The sequence below is a fragment of the Chelonia mydas genome, chromosome 8 (genome assembly GCF_015237465.2).
Source record: "Chelonia mydas isolate rCheMyd1 chromosome 8, rCheMyd1.pri.v2, whole genome shotgun sequence".
Taxonomy (NCBI): Eukaryota; Metazoa; Chordata; order Testudines; family Cheloniidae; genus Chelonia; species Chelonia mydas.
Window position 1 is genome coordinate 32,072,717 of NC_057854.1, and position 23,720 is coordinate 32,096,436.

Below are 23,720 nucleotides of genomic sequence, written 5' to 3' on the forward strand. Positions count from 1 at the left end.
CACTTCTTGAATTAGCAGGATTCCACAATGTTTGAGAATATAAACACTGCAGATGGGTGTTTAAAAACAAGTCAAAACTGTTTTCACTGGAATTTTTAAAAATAATAAATCATGGAAATATTTTTGTTGACCCCAAGTTTTGTAAAACCCGGTTTCTGCCAATGGATGTAGATGTGACACTTGAACTTTTGAGTTCTGGCATCCCCGTTTATATAATGGGGTTGCCAGCTCAGAATGCCCAGTTGTGTCTGTCTCCAGCATGCTGGCTGTTACAGTTTTAGAAGAATTCAAAGATTTCACAAGTGCTCAGCTGCAGCTTTGAATACACTAACAAAAGTGGCTTTTGTTCACAATGGGTTTCAGCAATAAGTGCAGTTGAAGTGGTGCTGAATATGGTTTAAAGTCAAAAGCAAACTGTTCAGCAGCATTTCAGAAACTCTGGTGAAAAGCTGCTCCCCCCACTGGTGCTCCAAAAAACCCCCAGAGACAGCTTGGGCACATAGCACTGTCTCACCACCCCATTTTCAGTTGCTAAATTATATTAAAAGACCAGCAGAAACACACTGAATATTTTCCTAATGTTACTTTTCCATGTAAACTCTTGTTGTAGTTGTCACAGGGCTGCAGTGTGAGCATGAATGGGAGGGGTTGGAGTTCTGCATGCTCTGCTATGCGTTTGAGAACTCCTGTTCTAAGGCCTTGCCCTCTGACTTATTCTCAGTGGAAGAAGGGCTGGGTTGGTGTTGATAACTGACTGTGTCTATGGTTCAGATTATATTGAGAAGTTTGTGCCGGGACAACTCTCTCACTATCTAGAATCATCATCCTTTAAATATCTGTTAAACAGATAACATTCCAGTTAGACTGGGAGATGGTCTTCTCTGTGTGGTGGATGAAGATGAAGTGTCCGTGCTGATAATAATGGGCCTGTCAGCAGCCATTGATACAGTTGACTTGCTTATGCATTTCCAGGGGACTCTGTGGGGATGCTGTCAAGTGACATTGATCTTTTCTATTGGAGAGAGCCCAGCGAGTAGCTTTGAGCAATTACTTTTATCCAAGGGCACTCTCATATGGGGTTCTGTAGATTCCATCTTGGTCCTGTCCGCATATTTGAGGCCACTGGGAGTGGCAGTGAGGAAGTATGAATTAGGGTGCCTTCTGTATTCAGATACCACCCAACTTTATGTGCCTGTCCCTCCCAGTCATCATTTTGAATGTTTTAGCCAGTGTCTGGGTGAGAGTGGTCTGGTTGGGAAGTATTTCCAATAAAATGAAGGTGATGTTGACAGATTTATGAAAGTAGCCGAAGATATGGCAATGATGTGTATGCCCCAGAGGGTATTTGGCCATGTTATGTTACTTACATACACAAGGTGGCTGTCGGATTTGAATCCCAATTATTTTGTTACAGAAATCTTGATGGTAGATGCAACCATGCTAAGTCTGATAAAAAGAAAAGAACTCCTAGAATGGGACAGAGGCAACTCTTTAAAGAGTGTTTGAGATATCAGGCTCTTCTGCTATATACTGCTTATGCCTCCAGAGCCTCAGGCAGATGGCAGCAAAAACTCTCCAGAGTAGTAGGACAAACAGACAGAATTAGCCAAAATGCTTTCCTTCTCAGAGACAGCAATATCATTCAGCAGCAGTGCCACGTATGATGACATTAGTCTCCACCAGAAGGGCACTATCGACTCAAGGCAGGGCACTCCAAGGCTTGATTAACTTTTCTCCCATTTAAAGTGAAATGTCTTTTTGGGTAAGTATTGTCATTTAAAAAACAAAACAAAACCCCTCCCCAAATCCCCAGCAGATAAAAGACCCTCAGAGCAGCTCCAGAAAAGACAATAGGAAATCTTTCCAGCGCAAATATAACAGAAACTTTTACCGTCTTTCCTGATCCTACTGACCTGTGGTAAGTCTAACAGACATACAGGAAAGGTTGTTCCCTTCACCTCTGTGGCTGAGAAAATAGTTCAAACTCTGTGGCCTATTTGGTCCTTGGCTTCCTGTAGAGACTGCCAGCCAGGATGCAAGTTAATACCAGTTATGGTGGGTGCGGGGAGTGTATGAACACATTGTCTGCTGGGAATTGGAGGGAGCCCAGAAGTTAATTTTCTATACACACACGAAACTCTTTCATTTGCCTGAAATTATGCCAGTTGTATATATTCCAAATATGATTTATTCAATAACTGACCTATTTTGTACTTAATTTTTTGGATTTCCAAGGGATTTATTCTTCCAGGCACTGACAAACTTGGATGTATGGGTTCAGAGCCTCAGCTTGGGTAAACTGGTAAAATTATGTACCTGGCTCACCAACTTACCATAGTGGGGTTGAGGTAAAGTTAATCTGAAAAATATTAATTTGGGGCATTTGCATTCTTTAACCCATTTTATGAAAGATACACATCATACCTTCCCATTCTACAAAGAGCTATTGAGCTGTGGTATCGTGAAGCAGCATGTACAACTCCTATCTTGAAGCTTATGGCAGAGCTCCTGCAAAACAGGTAATGATCATGTGAGAGCTGGGTAAACAATAAGTGACACTGTAGTTTGTAAGACTTCGTTCTGTTTACATTTTTATATCATGCCCATTATTGAGGTATCCTGACTTTCTTAACTTTCTCACTAATGTCTTTTCGGACTGTGCTATGGAACAAGAACTAGAGAGACCACAGCTCCACCAGTGTTCTTGTTTTGATTTGCTACTATGGTAGCCATTAAAAAGTCAACCCTTAAAGATGCAATACAGGATTATCTGTGATACTGCATTTATTTACTATTCAAAATAGACTGAAATAACTCAGATGCATCTCAGGTGCCATGATGTGGTAACCATAGTTAAACGTTGACTTTTTAATGGAGATCACTGAAAATAGTACACTAATTTCTGTCTTGTGTTCCCTGCAATCTCTAAGTAACACTAAATGTGGCTTTACATATTTGTAACTTACTTTTACAGTTCCCCTCCAAAGAAAAAACAATTTCCAGGTACATTTGTATCCTGAATGCTTCAGTTATTCAGACTGTAGAAGAAGGGTATCTCGGACAACAGTATTTCTAACCAACTTTTATATAATGTTTCCCTCTCCGTGAAATCCTCTTGGCACTTGCTGGCTCATGGAAGAGATCCCAAAATGATTTTCTGATCTGATGTAAATACCCTGGATTGCATGTGTTTCAGGATATGTCTACACTGCAATTAAAAATCCGTGGCTGGCCCATGCCAGCGGACTAGGGCTCATGGGTCTCGGGCTGTTTAATTGCAGTGTAGACATGTCCTAGAGCCCAGGCTTCAGTTTGAGCCCGAATGTCTACACCACAATTAAACAGCCTCTTAGCCCAAGACAGCTGGCACGGGCCAGCTGCAGGTTTTTAATTGCAGTGTAGACATACCCTAAGTGAGTCTTGTTGTTTGCCACAGAACCAGAGCATTTTGTGATATCCTCATGGAATCTGCAGATGCTAAGAGGATTGCCCAAAGGGAGAAGAGACTTTGGAAGGGGAAAATGAAAGGGGGCAGGGGAATTAGAATGATTCTCTGCTGGAGACCCCCATGACCTGTATAGATGAGGCTTTCATCAGAGAAATCTGTGCTTTCCTCAGTTTCTATTTTTCCCTTGCAAGTTCATCTTTAAAAGAAAACAGATTAAAAACTATTTAAAACAAAACAAAAAAGCTTAACTGAGTGATGGACCACTGGTTCTACAAAGTTCAACTCTGCCCCCAGCAAAGTTAGTGAGTATCACTGGAGTTTAAGCCCTGAATGTCAATACAGACCTTCCAGGTCAGTTCTCAGTGTCTTTTGCATTTGTGGATTGGCTTGCTGTGACATTACCTATGGTTTGTGTAGGTTAATTTCCTCTTTTTATCATGGTAAGAGTGTGTCACGGTTCCTCCCCCACTCTGAACTCTAGGATACAGATGTGGGGACTGGCATGAAAACCTCCTAAGCTTACTTTTACCAGCTTAGGTTAAAACTTCCCCAAGGTACAAACTATTTTACCCTTTGCCCTTGGACTTCCACTGCCACCACCAAACTTTATCTGGGTTCCTGAGAAAACGTAGTTTGGAAACATCTTTCCCCCCAAAATCCTCCCAACCCTTGCACCCCACTTCCTGGGGAAGGTTTGGTAAAAATCCTCACCAATTTGCATAGGTGACCACAGACGCAGACCCTTGGATCTTAGAACAATGAAAAAGCATTCAGTTTCCTTACAAGAAGACTTTTAATAGAAGTAAAAAAAGAATCACCTCTGTAAAATCAGGATGGTAAATACCTTACAGCGTAATTAGATTCAAAACATAGAGAATCCCTCTAGGCAAAACCTTAAGTTACAAAAAAGACACACAGACAGGAATAGTCATTCTATTCAGCACAGCTATTTTTTCAGCCATTTAAAGAAATCATAATCTAACGCATATCTAGCTAGATTACTTACTAAATTCTAAGACTCCATTCCTGTTCTGTCCCCGGCCAAAGCATCACACAGACAGACACAGACCCTTTGTTTTTCTCCCTCCTCCCAGCTTTTGAAAGTATCTTGTCTCCTCATTGGTCATTTTGGTCAGGTGCCAGCGAGGTTACCTTTAGCTTCTTAACCCTTTACAGGTGAAAGGATTTTTCTTCTGGCCAGGAGGGATTTTAAAGGTGATTACCCTTCCCTTTATATTTATGACAGAGTGTAATAAAGTACTTTAAAAAGTTTAATCTCTGATACCTGATACAGTGATACACCATATTCTGTAGACTATTTAACAGTGCTGCAGCTTATTTCAGAGATAAGGTAGTTAAGAAAGAACCTATAAGAACACTAATAAGACTAAACAAAAGCTAAGTGATGCTAGAACAATAAATCTCATGCAAGGGACAGCTTTTCAAACTACTTTCCATATTCTCGCTATTCCTCCGTCTACTGGAATTCAGAAAATCTGCATTGTTTGCTTAAGAGAACATCACTTGGGGTGAATTTCTTCTTTGTGTGCTGCCTTAACCTTTACAGGTTAAAATGCATTAGACAATACACTATGACAGGGTTAAAATATGTTACAGAGTATCAGTGTGTGCATTATGCTGCTGTGATATTGAGATGTATTTGGTTTTGGTTTTTTGCCTCTGCCAGCCAGCCATCATTTTTGTGCTTGTAGAATACACATATGTTTTGTTCAGTGTACATATGTTTTCTTCTTGTAAATTAAGGTATGAGCAGCTATATTTACCCCAAAATTTGCACCAGATGGACCCTGTTAAATAGGGATCCTGGCAGAAAAAATATGGATTGCAGCAGAGTAATGTACCCACAACTTCCTTTGCACTAGGGGTCCCGCAAGCACTCCGCAAAGCACCAAAAATGGGTGACACACAACTAGGACAGCCAAGAGATGCTCTGATTCAGTGCATTCAGTGGCAGGGCTCCTGTGCAGTTTTCAATAGAGATTAAGGGTAAAATTTGTATAAGTGACTTAGGAGCCTAAGGGTTGTGTAGATGAACAGTTAGTGCACAGCAAACTGGGGTGTAAATCTACAGCACAGTAGTCTGACATCCACTGGCTGTCCACGTGGACCCTGCTACCATCCACTGAAAGTTCCTTGTGTGCTTTGACCTACTCTCATTTCAAAGTGAAGTAGATCACAAGACTGTAGGCTCATTTTCAGAAGTGATTTATAGGCTCTTGTTGACTTACAGTTACACTTAGGAACCTAAGTGCTAAGTCACTTCTGAAAATAGGGCTTAGTCTTCAAAATCACTTAAGGGCTTTTGAAAATTTTACCATAAAGCTTCCTTTCTCCTTGGATTCTCCCAGGGGAGGGCATTGATGAAAACTTTGCTTGCTCTCCCAGTGTTTATATCCATATTGAGTACACAATAGCTATTTCTGGCTTATGGAGATGGTGTAACAGCACAAGCAGAGGTGAGACTTGTCTATGGTGTGATCTCTTTCAGGTCTGAGTATATGCATAAGCATGTGTAGATGCTCGTTATGAACTGCATTCTTGCATCTGGCTTACCTTTGGGCTTCTCTACAAGATGGGGTAATGCCCACTTACAGGTGTGTGATTTCAACATGTTTAGCATTAATTGGCCCATGTAGACCCTGTCGGTGTGCACCAAAGGTTCCTTAGTGTGCTTTAACACTTTAGTGCACACTAACATGGTCTACATGGACTAATTAATGTGCAGCACATTTGTGCGCTTTAGAAATCACACCCCCCTAAGTGCACATTACCCCACCATGTAGAGGATGCATTTATGTAATTGAATTCCTAGTTGGAATTAACTGATGAAATAAGCTATTGGGGTATAGTAGCTAAAGTAAGAGTATAAACTAATTGTTTGCATTAGGAAGAATTTGTAGCATTCCTCTGAACTGCAAATAAGCCAAAGGTGCTCACTAGGAATTTGAAAGCTTATTATTATTAGAATCATAGTAATGTAGGGCTGGTAGGGATCTTGAGAAGTCATCAAGTCCAGCCCTCTGTACTGAGGCAGGACCAAGTAAATCTAGACTATCCTTGACAGGTGTTTGCCCAACCTGTTGGGGACTCCCCAACCTTGCTTAGAAGCCTGTTCCAGAGCTTTACTACCCTCAGAGTTAGAAAGTTTTTCCTAATATCGAACCTAAATCTCCCTTGCTGTGGATTAAGCCCATTACTTCATGTCCTACCTCCAGTGGACATGGAGAATAGATCCATGTCGTCTTTAGAGCAACCTTTAACATATTTGAAGACTGTTACCAGGTCTCCTCTTAAGTTTTCTTTTTCTGAAGATTAATCACACCCAGATTTTTTAACCTTTCGTCATAGGTCTGGTTTCCTAAACCTGTTGTCATTATTGTTGCTCTCCTTGGGACTCTCTACAATTTATCCACATCTTTCCTAAATTGTCGTGCCCAGAGTTGGACACAGTACCAATTGAGGCCTCACCAGCACCAAGTAAAGCATTACCTCCATGTCTTACATACAACATTCTTGTCAATACCACTAAGAATATTAGCCTTTTCCCAACTGCATCACATTCTTGACTCATGTTCAATTTGTGATCCACTGTAACCCCCAGATCCTTTTCAGCAGCATTACCACCAGTTTTTTGTTTGTTTTTAGGGATGAGCACATTGCTAATTTTTTCCCACTGTAATGATGTGAATATTTTTGCCGTTATTTTTTAGGTCACAGCGTTTAAATTTTGATGTATCATCTCCTAATGGAATTCTTCTCTTCAGAGAAGCTAGTAAAATGATTTGCACTTACGGTAGGTATCTGTTTAATGTTTTCTTTGCAATATAATTCTTTGACTGTTTTGTGGGGTAAAAGCCCCATTACTTTCATTCCCTTGATCCTTGATGTATTTGTGAACAGTTAACAGGAGTATGAAGTGTTTTGGCCAATATCAGCACCTTATGCTATGCTCCTTGTCTGATACATACCTTAGGAGCTCAGTTATACTCATACACCATGGAGTGCACTACTTACGTCATTTGTTTCTTGCAGACATGCATTCCACACAGGTGTGTGCACTCCCAGACCACCAAAGCCAGAGAAAAATGCTTAGCAGTACCAGTAGAGGCAGCACTTGTGCGCTTTGCCTCATAATGCCTCCCCTGGCTATATAACAGTGTTGCTGCCCCAGCCCCTCTCAGTTCCTTTGCACTGCTCGCAGCTAGAGTTGGAGTGCTCTGGGTAGTGTTTCTTCACACTGCCCTTTGTTTCTCTCAATTATTGAAAACTTCTTCTAAAGGATTAGTTAGTGGTTTATTAGTAGTACCTTAGGTTAGTTAGTGAGGTTACTTAGCTGTTGTTTCCTGGTGGAATGCCTTCCCCAGGATTTGAACATTGCCCATCGTGGGCGATGGGGTGAAGGGACTATTCCACATAATGATCCCCATATGCAGTGTTTGTTGTGCCTGAGAGAGGGGCACATTAAGGACAAGTGCTCTATCTGTAAGTCCTTCAAGAAAAGGACACAGGTAGCGAGGGATTTGAGACTCAAACAGCACCTAATGAGCAAGCCATGAGGCATACGTCAGCACCAGGGATGAGACCAGCCCCTCAGCCATCATTGGAGCCTCAGAGTGCCAGTGTTCCTCAGCAGGACTCAGAGGCGGCCTTTCGATGTTGTCTCAATACCAAGGAATGGGTCAAAGGTCCAGCTCCCTCACGGGTGCTCGAGCAGCCATGGTACTAGTCAGCAGCCAGTGAGAAATCCTGTCAAGAGAAAAGCAAATCCACTCCAGAGACAAAGAGGCAAAGAAGTTGGATCTCATAGGCAGAAAAGTTTATTTGACCTTCTTACAAATGGAAATCACAAATCAACAGGCATTGTTCTCAAGATATAACTTTGTAAATTGAGACTTTGACAAAATTCATGGAGCGATTGCCCAATTCTTCTAGGGAGGACTTCAAGGCATTTGTAATGGAGGACAGTCTGGTGTCCAAGACATCATTGCAGTCAGCCCTAGACTTATCTGACACAGCCTCCAGAGTTGTGGCTACAGCAATCATGATGAGAAAAGCATTGTGGTTGCATAATTCATCATTGTCTCCAGATGTACAACAAAGTGTAAAGGACCTTGCATTCGTTTTAAAGACTTGAGTGCAACAAATGTGCTCTTCGGGAATTTATGCCAAAGCCTCAAAAAGATGCCAATTTACTGGGCAACAACAGCAGAAATACTGTTACCCAGCGATATTTTAGACAAACACCTTACCAACCAAGGTAAGCTGCCCCAGGAAAGGAATAGATCTCACAAGAGGCAGTCTTCAGGGTCTAGTTTTACTCAGCCACTCCATCCTCTTCCATCACAGGGCAGACAGCCTATTTGACTAGCATGTCAGGACCAGCAGACCAGTTGTAAACATCCTAATCATATCACCTCAGTTTGGGGACAGGCTGGCCCACTTCTACAGTGCCTGGGAAATAATAACCATGGACAAATGGATCCAAGACACTACATTTGTGTTACGCCATACAATTTATATCCATTCCCCACTCCAACCCTCCTATCTCATCCCTTTTCAAGGATCTTTCTCACAAGTAATTGCTTTTCAGCAAGTTCTCTGTGTGCCCTGGGAGCTATAGAGGAGGTCCCTCATCAGTGTGCTGAATGAGGAGCCTATTCCCGATATTTCCTAATCTGCAAGTCCAAGGGAGGAGTGAGACCTATCCTCAGTCTCCGCAATCTCTACAGATAAGAACATAAGAATGGCCATACTGGGTCAGACCAAAGGTCCATCCAGCCTAGTAGCCTGTCTACCGACAGTGGCCAATGCCAGGTGCCCCAGAGGGAGTGAACCTAACAGGTAATGATCAAGTGATCTCTCTCCTGCCATCCGTCTCCACCCTCTGACAAACAGAGGCTAGGGACACCATTCCTTACCCATCCTGGCTAATAGCCATTAATAGACTTAACCTCCATGAATTTATCCAGTTCTCTTTTAAACCCTGTTATAGTCGTAGCCTTCACAACCTTCTCAGTCACGGAGTTCCACAGGTTGACTGTGCACTGGGTGAAGAAGAACTTCCTTTTATTTATTTTAAACCTGCTTCCCATTAATTTCATTTGGTGGCTCCTAGTTCTTAAATTATGGGAACAAGTAAATAACTTTTCCTTATTCACTTTCTCCACACCACTCATGATTTTATATACCTCTATCATATCCCCCTTAGTCTCCTCTTTTCCAAGCTGAAAAGTCCTAGCCTCTTTGATCTCCCCTCATATGGGACCCGTTCCAAACCCCTAATCATTTTAGTTGCCCTTTTCTGAACCTTTTCTAATGCCAGTATATCTTTTTTGAGATGGGGGGCCCACATCTGTACGCAGTATTCAAGATGTGTGCGTGCCATGGATTTATATAAGTGCAATAAGATATTCTCTGTCTTATTCTCTATCCCTTTTTTAATGATTCCTAACATCCTGTTTGCTTTTTTGACTGCCGCTGCACACTGCATGGACGTCTTCAGAGAACTATCCACGATGACTCCAAGATCTTTCTCTTGATTAGTTGTAGCTAAATTAGCCCCCATCATATTGTATGTATAGTTGGGGTTATTTTTTCCAATGTGCATTACTTTACATTTATCCACATTAAATTTAATTTGCCCTTTTGTTGCCCAATCACTTAGTTTTGTGAGATCTTTTTGAAGTTCTTCACAGTCTGCTTTGGTCTTAACTATCTTGAGCAGTTTAGTATCATCTGCAAACTTTGCCACCTCACTGTTCACCCCTTTCTCCAGATCATTTATGAGTAAGTTGAATAGGATTGGTCCTAGGACTGACCCTGAGGGAACACCACTAGTTACCCCTCTCCATTCTGAAAATTTACCGTTTAGTCCTACCATTTGTTCTCTGTCTTTTAACCAGTTCTCAATCCATGAGAGGATCTTCCCTCTTATCCCAGGGCAACTTAATTTACATAAGAGCCTTTGGTGAGGGACCTTGTCAGAGGCTTTCTGGAAATCTAAGTACACTATGTCCATTGGATCCCCTTTGTCCACATGTTTGTTGACCCCCTCAGAGAACTCTAATAGATTAGTAAGACATGATCTCCCTTTACAGAAACCATGTTGATTTTTGTGAAACAATTTATGTTCTTCTATATGTCTGACAATTTTATTCTTTACTATTGTTTCAGCTAATTTGCCCGGAACTGACGTTAGACTTACCGGTCTGTAATTGCCAGGATCACCTCTAGAGCCCTTCTTAAATATTGGTGTTACATTAGCTATCTTTCAGTCATTGGGTACAGTAGCTGGTTTAAAGGACAGATTACAAACCATAGTTAATAGTTCCACAGTTTCACATTTGAGTTCTTTCAGAACTCTTGGGTGAATGCCATCTGATCCCGGTGACTTGTTACTGTTAAGTTTCTCAATTAATTCCAAAACCTCCTCTAGTGACACTTCAATCTGTGACAATTCCTCAGATTTGTCACCTACAAAAGATGGCCCAGGTTTGGGAATCTCCCTAACATTCTCAACCGTGAAGACTGAAGCAAAGAATTCATTTAGTTTCTCTGCGATGACTTTATTGTCTTTAGTGCTCCTTTTGTATCTTGATCGTCCAGGGGCCCCACTGGTTGTTTAGCAGGCTTCCTGCTTCTGATGTACTTAAAAAACATTTTGTTATGACCTTTTGAGTTTTTGGCTAGCTGTTCTTCCAACTCCTTTTTGGCTTTTCTTATTACATTTTTACATTTAATTTGGCAGTGTTTATGCTCCCTTCTATTTACCTCACTTGGATTTGACCTCCAATTTTTAAAAGATACCTTTTTATTTCTCACTGCTTCTTTTACATGGTTGTTAAGCCACGGTGGCTCTTTTTTAGTTCTTTTACTGTGTTTTTTAATTTGGGGTATACATTTAAGTTGAGCCTCTATTATGATGTCTTTGAAAAGTGTCCATGCAGCTTGCAGGATTTCATTCTAGTCACTGTACCTTTTAATTTCTGTTTAACTAACCTCCTCATTTTTGCATAGTTCCCCTATCTGAAATTAAATGCCACAGTGTTGGGCTGTTGAGGTGTTCTTCCCACCACAGGAATGTTAAATGTTATATTAGGGTCACTATTTCCAAGCGGTCCTGTTATAGTTACCTCGTGGACCAGATCCTGCGCTCCACTCAGGATTAGTTCAAGAGTTGCCTCTCCCCTGGTAGGTTCCTGTACCAGCTGCTCCAAGAAGCAGTTATTTAAAGTATCGAGAAATTTTGTCTCTGCATTTCATCCTGAGGTGACATGTACCCAGTCAATATGGGGATAATTGATACATCAAACATATCAGGTTATGCATGGTTGCTCTGGCTACTATTCCTTCCGGTGTGGATTGTAGCAATTGATTTGCTGCTCTTGATCTCCAAGACACTTATTTTCATATGTTGATCTTTCTGGGCCACAGGAAGTTCTTGAGATTCCTAGTTGGCAATCGTCATTGCCAATACACGGTTCTCCCCTTTGCCCTGTCATTGCCTCCGTGTGTCTTTACCAAATGCATGATGATGGTAGTTGCCCATCTCCGGAGGAATGGAATTCATGTCTTCCCATAGTTGGATGACTGGCTAGTAAGAGGAAAGTCTGAGAAGCAAGTCTTCAGTCATATTCCATTCATGCTGGATCTTTTCGATCTGCTGAGGCTGATCCTGAACAAAAAGAAATCAGCACTGAACCCTTCCAAAAAATCGAGTTAATTTGGGCCCTACCAGACTTTACAAATTTGAGGGCCTTTCCCCTGTGCAAATGATTCTGTAAAATTCAGGATCTGTGACTGGATCTCCAATTGCATCCTACACTCTCCAGCAATTGTTGAAGCTAGTCCAGCATTCAAGTTACCACTCAGTAGATGTTCTTGTGTGAGTACCTCAGGAAATACTAAACTCCCTGCAGTGATGGACAATTCAGGACAATATGTGTCAGTGGATTCACTCTGTCTGACCCACACCTATAAGAATGTTGGTCACCAATGCTTTTTCCATAGGCTGGAGAGTGCATCTGGGATCGCTAACAATTCAGGGATTGTGGCTGGAACAGGAAGCATCCTGTCATATCAGAGTACTGGAGCTTCATGCAATATATAACATGTGCCAGTCCTTTCTGGATCACATCCAGGGAACAATGGTGCACATACTCATGAATAATACCATTGTGATATACAATGTCAACAAGCGTAAAAGAAAATATCATGCTGGTAGCAGCTCTCCTACCAGGGTCTCAGAATCAGCTGGCCGATCACCTCAGCAGTACCTTCTCGGACAATCATGAGTGATCGCTAAAGAACAGTGTGCTCAGGGCCCTCTTTGAAGAATAGGTCCCTTTCATCAACCTATTCATGACAAAGAACATAAGGAAATGTCATCAGTTCAGTTCCCGAGCAGGGTTCAGTCTGAGATCCCTCACCACATTTCATCTGAATTGGGGTCCAAGTCTGAAGTATGCTTTTTCTCCCTATCCCTCTAATCCCTCAGGTTATCCTCAAAATCAAATTGGACCATACCAAGCTGATCCTGATTGCCCCAGCATGGCCAAAACAATGTTGATTCTCCAGCCGTGCACTGTAGGTTTGACCTCCCAAGTCTCTTCCTCTTCTCCATGTCTTGTTAACTCAGCATCATGGCCAGGTTGTTCATTCAGTGCTGGACAGTCTACACCTTTCCACAGGGATGTTGCATTGCTGGATAAGGAGAAAACTCTGTGCTCAGAAGCGGTTAAAGAAGTTCTGCTTATTAGTAGAAAATCATCTACGAGTGCCACCTATTTGTCTTAAGTGGAAGAGGTTTTTGATTTTGGCTGCCTCAAAGAGAATTCATCCTATGATAGTCTAAATTCAGAATTTCTGGACTACTGGCTGCATTTGAAGTCTTTGGGCCTGGCTCTTGGCTCCTTGAGAGTTCGTTTGGCTGGGATTTCAGCTTTCCACCCTCTTATTCAGGGCAAGTTGGTCTGAGACTGGCAAGCCACATGCCAGCTCTTGCCAAGGTTTTAGGCCTCAGCCAAGCACTGATAAATTCACTGCTGGAATCCAGCCTTTCACCTGTGTGTTAGCATGGATAAGATTAGCATTTTATGTATACCAATGTGTTTAGTTTTCAGATTTTATGAAATGCTTGTAAGTTGCTGCATGCATTAATCTCACTTATGATATCTTAATTATATGCTATGAGGTAATATTTAAGTTTTTGCTTTATAATTGTGAAAAATGTTTGCTCTGAAACTGTGAACCTTTCAGGAGGAATCATCTCCTGCTCACCAAGAAGGCTATCAAAATTAAATGGGCTATTGTGAGACATCACAATACAAAGACTTTTGTTAATTGGCCCTTCAAACCATTAAGAGGCTAGTGCTGAAGGGCTTGTTCCATCAATTTGAATACTGGAAGAAAGAAAAGAATATCTGACAAGAAAATTTTTGATCTCTTTGCTGTTTGGACTCTCAAATGGCCAGAGCTATGAAATAGAAGCAGAGATCCCTAAAAGACATTTATATCTGACAGATTACTACAACTGTGTCACCTTTTAAAACCACAGACTGTAAGTCATTTGTGTATATAAATTTGCTTGCTTTAACCTTTGTGACAAAGTTCCTCCTCTACCTTGGTGGGTCTTGCGCTTATTGGTGGATTTGCTCGCCTTGGAGCTTCACGGCAGCCCTCAGTTTGGCCGTTTTCATGAACCCACAGTCTAGGTCAACTCCTCCTGTGTCTGACCAGGAGTTGGGAGTTTTGGGGGGAACCAGGGCCCGCCCTCTACTCCGGGTTCCAGCCCAGGGCCCTGTGGAATGCAGCTGTCTAGAGTGCCTCCTGGAACAACTGCGCGACAGCTACAACTCCCTGGGCTACTTCCCCATGGCCTCCTCCCAACACCTTCTTTATCCTCACCATAGGGCCTTCCTCCTGGTGTCTGATAATGCTTGTACTCCTCAGTCCTCCAGCAGTCCACGTTCTCACTCTCAGCTCCTCGCGCCTCTTGTTCCCAGCTCCTTGCAAGTACACCACAAACTGAAGTGAGCTCCTTTTTAAACCCAGGTGCCCTGATTAGCCTGCCTTAATTGATTCTAGCAGCTTCTTGATTGGCTGCAGGTGTTCTAATCAGCCTGTCTGTCTTAATTGTCTCCAGAAGGTTCCTGATTGTTCTGGAACCTTCCCTGTTCCCTTACCCAGGGAAAAGGGATCTACTTAACCTGGGGCTAATATACCTGCCTTCTATTACTCTCCTGTAGCCACCCGGCCCGACCCTGTCACACCTTATAATAATCATCTCATTTCTTTTTCCTAGTTAATAAATTCTTAGTTTACTATATATAATTGGCTTCAAGCATTGTCTTTGGTGTGAGCTCTAAGGTACAAATTGACCTGGGATAAGTGACTGGTCTCTTGGGACTGGGAGGAACTTGAATATTTTGTGATCTTTGGTGTATAGGATCCAACTATCACTAAGTTCAGCTTGCCTGGGTGGCAAGATAGACCAGAATGCCCAAGGGGACCCCATCGTAAGACTTTTTTAGTGTCAGGAGTTCACATTTGTTAGTGAGTTGGTGAAATCTAATTATAGAACACACCCCAGTTTGGGGTCTCTGCCCTGCTTTTTGGCAATCTGCTCTGAAGTTGGCGCTCACAGTTGTGAACCATTTCAGACTGTGTGACAGTCAGTATTTTCAAATGCTATGGTAGGTAGCTTTCTGAAAGGCATTGTCCATCTTTTTCCACCGGTGAAGAAAATGGTGTCATTGTGGGACTGTAATATGGTCCAATAATATGGAACTGATGGGTCCACCGTTCGAGCTGATAGCAACATACTTGTTAGCTCTCCAATCCCAGAAGACAGCCTTCTTGTTAGTTATAGCATGTGCTGACAAGTCAGTGAATTACAAGCCTTAATGGCAGATCCCACATACACCCAGTTCTTCAAAGACAAAGTAAATTTAACACCACATCCAAAATTTCTGTTAAAAGTGATATTTCAGTTTCACTTTAATCAGATTATTTACTTACCTGTATTTTTTCCAAACCACACTTGGGTGCAAAAGAACAATGCCTTCATGCTTGAGATGTGAGAAGGTGTTTGGCATTTTAACCGGAAAGGACTAAACCATTTTGTTCGTCACCTCAGCTCTTCGTATCTTATACTGAGCAAATGAAAGAACAATCAGTCTCAGCTCTGACCACTGCTAAGTGGATAATGATGAGTATTGCTGTGGTTTCTGGAACAGCTCAGACTGTGCCTCCAAAGTTATTACAGGCTCATTTGATGAGAGCTAAAGCAACATCACTAGCGTTTCTTAGAGATGTTTCTATAGTAGATATCTGCAGAGCTGCAACATGATCCTAAGTAGAAACCTTTGCTAGACATTAGACTAAAATCACGGCATCTAGGGCCAATGCAAACTTTGAGAAGACAGTTCTACAGTCTCTGAGTAAATAGACTCTGAGCCCCATCTCCTTAGTGAATGGCCTGTGAGTCACCTGAGTGGAATACATGTCTGCAGCCACTCGTAGAAGAAAAGACAGCTACCTGCATTGTAACTGCTATTCTTCGAGATGTGGACACAGATATGTATTCCATGATCTACACTCAGTCCCCTGTGCACCTGGGGTTTGGTGCAAAGGAACTGAGGGGTGCACCGCCATTATATAGCCAGGGGAGGAGCTATGAGGCAAAGGACATGATCATCACCCATGGGGTACTGCTTGCTGAATTTCTCCAGCTTTGGTGTGCTGGGCACACTCACACCTGAGTGAAATACATGTCTGCATGCACATCTCAAAGAACAAAAGTTACAACATGGGTAAATGACTATTTTTTACTTTGTAGTATGTGTCTTCTAGCAACTTTTTACGTATTCTTTTCAGAAATGCAAACACCCTTTGGATGTTTGATCCAAAGCTACAGGTTGATAGGTCTGGAGTGACTGCATGTATCCAGAATATATTCCAGCAGTTCCAAAACATAATGGGCCCATAACAACTTCACCCTTGAGCACTGTTTAAACATTTATAAGTTGAACCATCTTTCCAGCTCAAGACATGCACACAATTGAAATAGGTCTCTGACATCAGCTATCTATATTGAGATTCAATGTATATTTTGAAAGAAATGTTACTAAGTTTTTGTAATGCCACTTTATTTTAAGGAAAGACCATAAAAATCCTTTTTTTTTTTTTAAGAAGCAAAACTGATGTTTTTAAATTTGTGTTTACTGCACTTACAGATACATTCTGGGGCTGGAATTGGTATGTGTTCCATGGCTTCTTGTTAAAAGATACTTAGATGCAATTACACATTTGATTTGTAGTGTATTGAAGCAGTCAGCATATGCAGACTGCAGAAAGCACTTATTTAGGGAAGGAAAAAATGATTCCAAGTAAATCTTATTTCTCATAAACTCATCTCCCCCATTTTATTTTCAACTACATCAGTTAGTGTGCTGCCACAGTTTTTTCAACCTGTTCTCAACTAAATTTATGTGAGTTATTAACCAAAATAAAAAACAATTCAGCTCAGGAAAAGATAAAAACTGGTAAACTTTTAAGCATCCTAAATACTATTAGCTATGCATTTAATTTAGATTTAATTGCTATGTGCTTCCTCTTGATGATCAAAGAGATAGATAGTTATGTTGTTGCTTTAAGCCCAGTTGACTCATTCTCCCTGGATCCCCGTGCAGACCTGCTGTCCATTTTTTCCGCCTCAATCGACTTTTACCATCTTTTTTTTCCTTTTTGAAAAATCACCTCGTCATTGATCACTCATCAGTTGGCATATGCCTTGTAACCCTTTCCCTCACCATCTACTCCATCTTTACTCGATCTCACCCTGTTCCATTCATAACTGATGGTAACTTTTCTCCACATTCTGAAAAAAACTTCACTTGCTAACTGCTGTCCCAAACACCTTTTATGGGGCACCTGGGAAGCCCAGTAAATTCTCAGTCCCCCAAGAGATTGTCAGCCCTTGCCAGGAGGAATCTGACATCTTCTTGGTCTTGCTAGACATGAGCTGTGCTATTCAAAGGAAAGGCATAAAGCAGTATCAGATTTAAGATTAGTAGTAAGATAAGTAGTAGAGTTGAAGAGATTACTGGAACCCCCATCAGAACAGATACCTCCCCCTATTCCTGAAGATGCTATGATGGAAGATGAGACAAAGCCTCAATGTTTCTAGTTCTGTGACTTGTGTTATACAGGAAGTCAGACTAGATGATCACAGTGTCCTTTCTGGCCTTGGAATCTATGAATCTGCCATAAATAATATATTTTAAAATAGATTTGATTATTTCAAATAATTATGACAAGATTTCCAAGTACCATAGTATTTATTTGTCAAGCTTTTCCTGCAGTGCTCAAGACCAACCTCAGGGCAGACTATTAAGAACCAAGGCACGAACCCCAAATTGGTTGTGAGTTCTGCACTTAGATTTTACCAACCAATTATCAAGTGTAAACTCCGCAGGCACTATAATGATCTTAACATGGAGTCACAGGTGGTATCCTTGGGTACTCCAATCTCCTTACCCCAGGTCAGTTGCACTTTAGATCTAATACCAAAGACAACGCTTGTAGCCAATCATATAATAAACTATGTAAAGATTTATTAACTAGGAAAAGGAAATAAGAAAGTTATTTGCAAGGTTAAAGTAGGTAAACATATCTACACATGAGTGAGTTCCAATCTTAAGTTTCAAAAAGTAATAGAAACTGGTTACAGATGTTATTAGTGAGATTAATGTACGCAGCAACTCACAAACATTCAATAAAGTCTACTCACTAAAACACATTCTTATAATTCTAATACCTAATTTAACAATACTAACACACTGGTGAGCCAGACTGGTTCCAGCTATATATCTGTCAGTGTTCAGGGAACTTTGGCATGAGCAGGTACCTTCTCTGCCAGCATCACAGTGTCCACGTTGTTTTGTAGTTTTTAATAACTGTCCATATAGTCCTTAGCAGCGTTGAAAGGGCTCCGGAAGACAATAATGATCTTTTCAAAGCCTGATTGTGACAGAATGGGAAATCATTAACTTTTCTTTTCTTGTTTGAGTGATTGGGGTAATCTATGTGTACAACACATCTTGAAGAATCACAGTTACTGTAGGATAAGTAACCCTTCTTTCTTCGTTTTTCATTTTTTGTCTCCTTTTGAAAATGTTGATAAAGTAGATGTGTGTCCTACTATGCAAAGAGATACTGACATGTTTATAGGCATGTTTAAAAGCAGCCGAGGTTTTCCCAACATGTTTGAAAATGTTTGAATCATTCTGCAGGACGAAAACATACAGGTGAAGGTCTCTGGGTTGCAGTGAACCTTGCCAACACAAATTGGTATTTCTCTGATTTAGTTTGTTATAACGGGCAGTAAAGCCATTTCAAGAGACTAAAATAAATTGGCTTACAATCATCACTATTAAAATGCCACTATTTGCCACCAATCACAACACAGTGTCTGACATTTTAAGTGTAGGGAAATGCTCTGGAATCTCATATGTTGGCCAGTACTGACTTTTTATGGCAACAAGACTATGTTAAGAGCACTTTTAATTTATCTTTAAAAATGCAATGGAGGCACTCTATCTTAGAGTAACTAAACTATAGTCCATGTGTTTTTTATCGTTCAGTTGACATTTCTTTAACATTTAGGGGTACACTTTTGAGTCATTGGAAGGGAGCAAGTGGTGGTCTCTGGAGGAATGAGCAAAGGGTTGGGAATCCAGAGCTCCGGGATTCTTATCCTAGTTCTGGCAGTGACTCACCGCATGGTCTTGGCCAATTCAGATCACCCTTCTGTCAGTTTCCCAATCTTTAAAATAGGGATAATACTACTTCAGGAGAGGAGAGAATTAATTAGTTCATGTCTGTACAGTCATTTGGATGTATAAAGCACTATATAAATTATTATTCGAGGATCTCTGGCTAACTGGAGTATCTAAATCCCTGTGCTGTCCTTTGAAGGATTACCCCCCCTTGTTAACATGTTTTGGTTTTTTCTAAACAAAAGTTGAGTCTCATATAGCAACATGATTTTATGAAATGGAGCTTTAAGAAAAACACCATACAACACAAGACTAATGATATAATTGCAAAAATTGGCAACACAGATGCATACTTTATATAAATGTGGAAATAAACTTAGTTATAGTGTGATTTACATCAGTAGGTGAAATGAGGGATTACGTTAATACAGACTTTTTCTCGATTCCTCTCAAATAATGATATCCTCACACACAGAGACATATCTATATCCGGTTGGTAAAAATTCTGCTTTTAGAATTCTGACTGGCACCAAACTAACGACAGGAAAACTCCAGATTATGGCTCAGTTACACTGAGAATCCTCTTGATCTATAAATCAATTCAAAACCTCGGTCCAAGCTGTCTCTCTGTCTGGTCAACCCTGCAATGCACAAGCAGCAGCTGAGGTCATCCAATGCCAGTCCACTTTTACCTAAACGTGCTGCACTGGTGATTATTGTTACAACTCTTTGGTTTCCTCAGTCTGGAACTCCCTGATCAGAGCTGTCTGGCATGTGATTCTTTCCTTTTTTTAAATGCAGACACTGCATGTCTAAGAAAATGTGACCTTCCTCAGGCAATGAAAAACTATTGCCTCAGGCCTTGTGTCTCCTACAGTACCATTACGTCAAGCAGGCATTTGATGTCTGCAAATGCACTTTCACTCTTGTCTTATTTCTTAAATATGAATGACTTTTCTGAACATTCATTTGGGAGGACCGTACGCTTCTTTCCACTCACAACTTGCATTTTAGGTGGATTGGCATGTTTATGGACTGCTGTATGTACACAAACACATGCTGCATTCTGTATTCGGTATTCTATAAGAATTATGTGTTCAAGTAAAAAAGGGAGTGTGTTTGCAGATTTATGTATCTCTTCTCTCCACTTCACTCTAAGTGGAACACTCTCTGTAGTGTCCTATGTAATGGCAGACTGGTATATAGGGATATCTTACATATTGCAATGAAGAGTATGGTATAAACGCCTAAGGGTCTCACTTCCAGAGGTGCTGAGTATCTTCAATCCCCATTGTCTTTAACTGCAATTTTGGGTGCACGGCACTTCTGAAAGTCAGAACCTAAATAAATGGATACCTACCGTTAAGTCTGTTTACCAGTTGCTGTGCTGTGAATGCCATGGCACCAGCGACTAAAATCTCCATTATAATACCTTTTCACTGACATGGGTATTGTGGCAAAGGCAATTTAGTTTAAGCAGGCTTTGTGACAGAATGCAGTCACTGAAGTGGTGTGAAAAAAAACAACCCTACATTCATTTGGACTTGGCTTAGGCTCCTGCTTGAGAGGTAAACTCTCATTGTAGCACTCCACAGTTAGTGTGGCAAAAGATACTGTGTTGTATCCCTTGCAGCCAGTATGACTGAATGATAAAAATCCTCAAGGATACAAATAATTTAAAAAATTACTGTCAGAGGGGAAAATTGACAGGATTTGTGGACAGCGGAGTCCACCGTTCTTAGCAATATACGGTCACTGAATTTCACTTTTAGTTCTATATATACAAGTCTAGTTCTTAGAGCTTGTCTACATAGGGACATCCAGGAAAGTTAATCCAAATTAAGTAAAGGTGTGAATTTGAACTACATTAGTTAAACTGCATTAAATCCCTGTGTGAATGCTATTACTCAAAATTGAAGTGGCCTTAATTCTCTTTAGCTTAATTCACTTTGGAATTCATTTTAACTATCCCCTTCAGAATCACACCTTTTGTTAATTCAGATTAACCTTCCTGGATGTCCCTGTGTAGATAAACCCTAAATCTCCTTGTTATATGTTCTTAGGTTCCCAGCTGAAGAAGAACTGTGTTCTAGTGCATTTTGGGAGCATCTATTCCTTTGTTTTGTGGTTTCTTTACGTTTTTAGTAACACCTCTACCTCTCTGTTATAGGAGACTGACATAAAAATAATACTTTCAATATGCCGTTTTTATTTATCTACATTCTGTCATGATATACTTTGATATAAGTTTTTAATTTTGCTTCAGCTTTCAGCTGTTCTAGCAGTTACTGCACAGGGTCAGCGTTGAGGTTAGCCACAGTAGCACAAAACAATTTCCTGTTTTCAGAGCCCAGGTAACATTTGGATGAGGATTAAATTTTACCACATTTTCTAGTAGCCAGAGACAATTATTTCTAATGAGCTTTAAATTGCTTCTAGAACATGTATTTCAAAACATAGTGTAGTAATCCATTCAGCCCTAGCAACTTAATAAAATAACATTTCTTTTTAAATTTTTGATTAAATTGTTCCTTGCTGTATTAGTAGTATTAGATTTTCAATCTACTGCCCAATTTAAAAATTGATTGTTTTTTATGCTTGGGTACTATTTTTCTATTTCCTTCTTTTGTAGCTTAGTATTGGCATTTACAGCGACACCTGTTGGTGGAGGAGAATGCTAAAATATACTGTTATCCATTGTAGACTCTCACAAATGCCAACATCCAGTTTTGGTCTCTGAAAACTTTAGGTACCCAATTTTTGAACATCTTGGCCTTGAACATATTGGTTACATTGCTTGGAGAGTCTTTACTCACGTTTCCTTGCTGGTGCAACTTGTGGAATGTACCCTCCCCTTTCTCTTCTTTTCACTATAATAGTCCAATTTTACTTTACGCGGTGTTGTTGTAACCATGTGGGTCCCAGAATATTCGAGAAACAAGACCTGAAGAAGAGTTCTGGGAAATTTGAAAACTTGTCTCTCTCTCTCCAACAGAAGTTGGTCCAATAAAAGACGTTATCTCACCTGTTGCGGTTCAAATACAAGACAGCACAAAGCTTTAAGCAAGCAGGCAGGCTGGTCTGCCCACTGCTGGTCTGCCTGTCAGCTTTTCACCCTCTCTTTTATTTCTCTCTCTCCCCCCGCGCATTACATACTCCAACAGATAAAAGGAATACACTGGCTTTGTATAATATTCTTATTTACCAATATCTATCTACCGCATTCCTTGCTCTCGGGCCTTGAGCCCAGTCCTGGGAGGCTTCCCACGGTTCTTGTCATCTGGGCGAGATTCCAAGGTTCATGCCCTTGAGAGGAGCCGTGTGTGCACTGCTCCTACACAACACTCCGGGTGTGCCCTGAATGTTGCCAAGTGCATGAACGCTACACTCACCCACCTTGTCTCTTCAGTTTTACTTAAGCATCCAGGAGACTTATTTGCCTCCTTTTCAGTTGAATAGAAAATGCCCAAGAATACTAGTATGAAATGATACCATGTCTGTGTCTGTCTGATATTTGCAATGTGCCAAACCACCAATGTGAAAGTTTGGGTTGTTTTGTTATCTGTTTTACCATTCCAATCCAGATTTTAAAACAACAGTTTACCTTTTGTAGGTTTAACGTATGCACATATATTTTCACATCACCAATAGATTTTAAGGGTTACATCCTACCACTTGTTTGGTTTAAGTACCCAATTGCAGATGCAGATGATGTGAAAGCCTCCTTAAAATCAGGCCTTGTTATGAATGAAATGACATTAAGTACTGTCCCTTGTATTGCTGGTTTATGTATTTATTTCTGAAGGATTACTTCAAGTGAGTGGAAGAACAGTAACAGAAAATCAGTGCTAAGCTTACATCTCACTCTTTAGCAGCTACCCTGCTATGAGAAGAGCATGGTCCAGTGAGGAGGGTGCTTAAAATAGAATAAGAGTGCTTTATTGCAAATTAACTTAATCCGTATGGACACTCTTATTCCAGAGTAAGAGCATTCACGCCTATTGGTAATCAGGATTAGCTATTTGGGAATAACTCCCAGTATAGATGTAATCCATGCCTGCTGGGTGTGGTGCTCTGTCCCCCTCTAGTGGCACCTAGATCACCTAGAGATTGATGAGTCTGCTATAGCCTTGGCTAAGAGCCATCTGGTTTTAGCTTATGCAGTAGAGGCTTATACATATGATTTAGCTCCAGAGGTCCCGGGTTTGATTCTGCCTGCCAATGCTGATGTTACATAGACAAGCCATAAGAGTCACAGTGCTTCAATTAATAGGAATAATACCTCCCTTCTTACAGGGGCATTGTGAGGATCAATACAGTAGTGACTGGGGTGCTCTGATACTATGAAAATGGAGGTCATATAGGTACCTGGATAGACAAATAGTTAGAGAGCATTAGAAGAGCTCTTCTGAGTTATTGCACAACAGAACCAAAAATCATTATTGCTTCATACTAGCAACACCAAATATTTA

At 40.8% G+C, this 23,720-nt stretch overlaps 1 protein-coding gene across 6 annotated transcripts in view; it reads left to right on the forward strand.

The window, feature by feature from the left end:
* Positions 1-23,720, forward strand: part of RANBP17 (RAN binding protein 17) — a 258,274-nt gene that overhangs the window by 184,117 nt on the left and 50,437 nt on the right. For all 6 annotated transcript variants that reach the window (XM_037906717.2, XM_043553023.1, XM_043553021.1 and 3 more), the window contains 2 exons: positions 2,412-2,519; positions 7,180-7,262. In XM_037906717.2, coding sequence (XP_037762645.1) covers positions 2,412-2,519; positions 7,180-7,262 — 191 coding nt within the window. The remainder of the gene's footprint in view (positions 1-2,411; positions 2,520-7,179; positions 7,263-23,720) is intronic.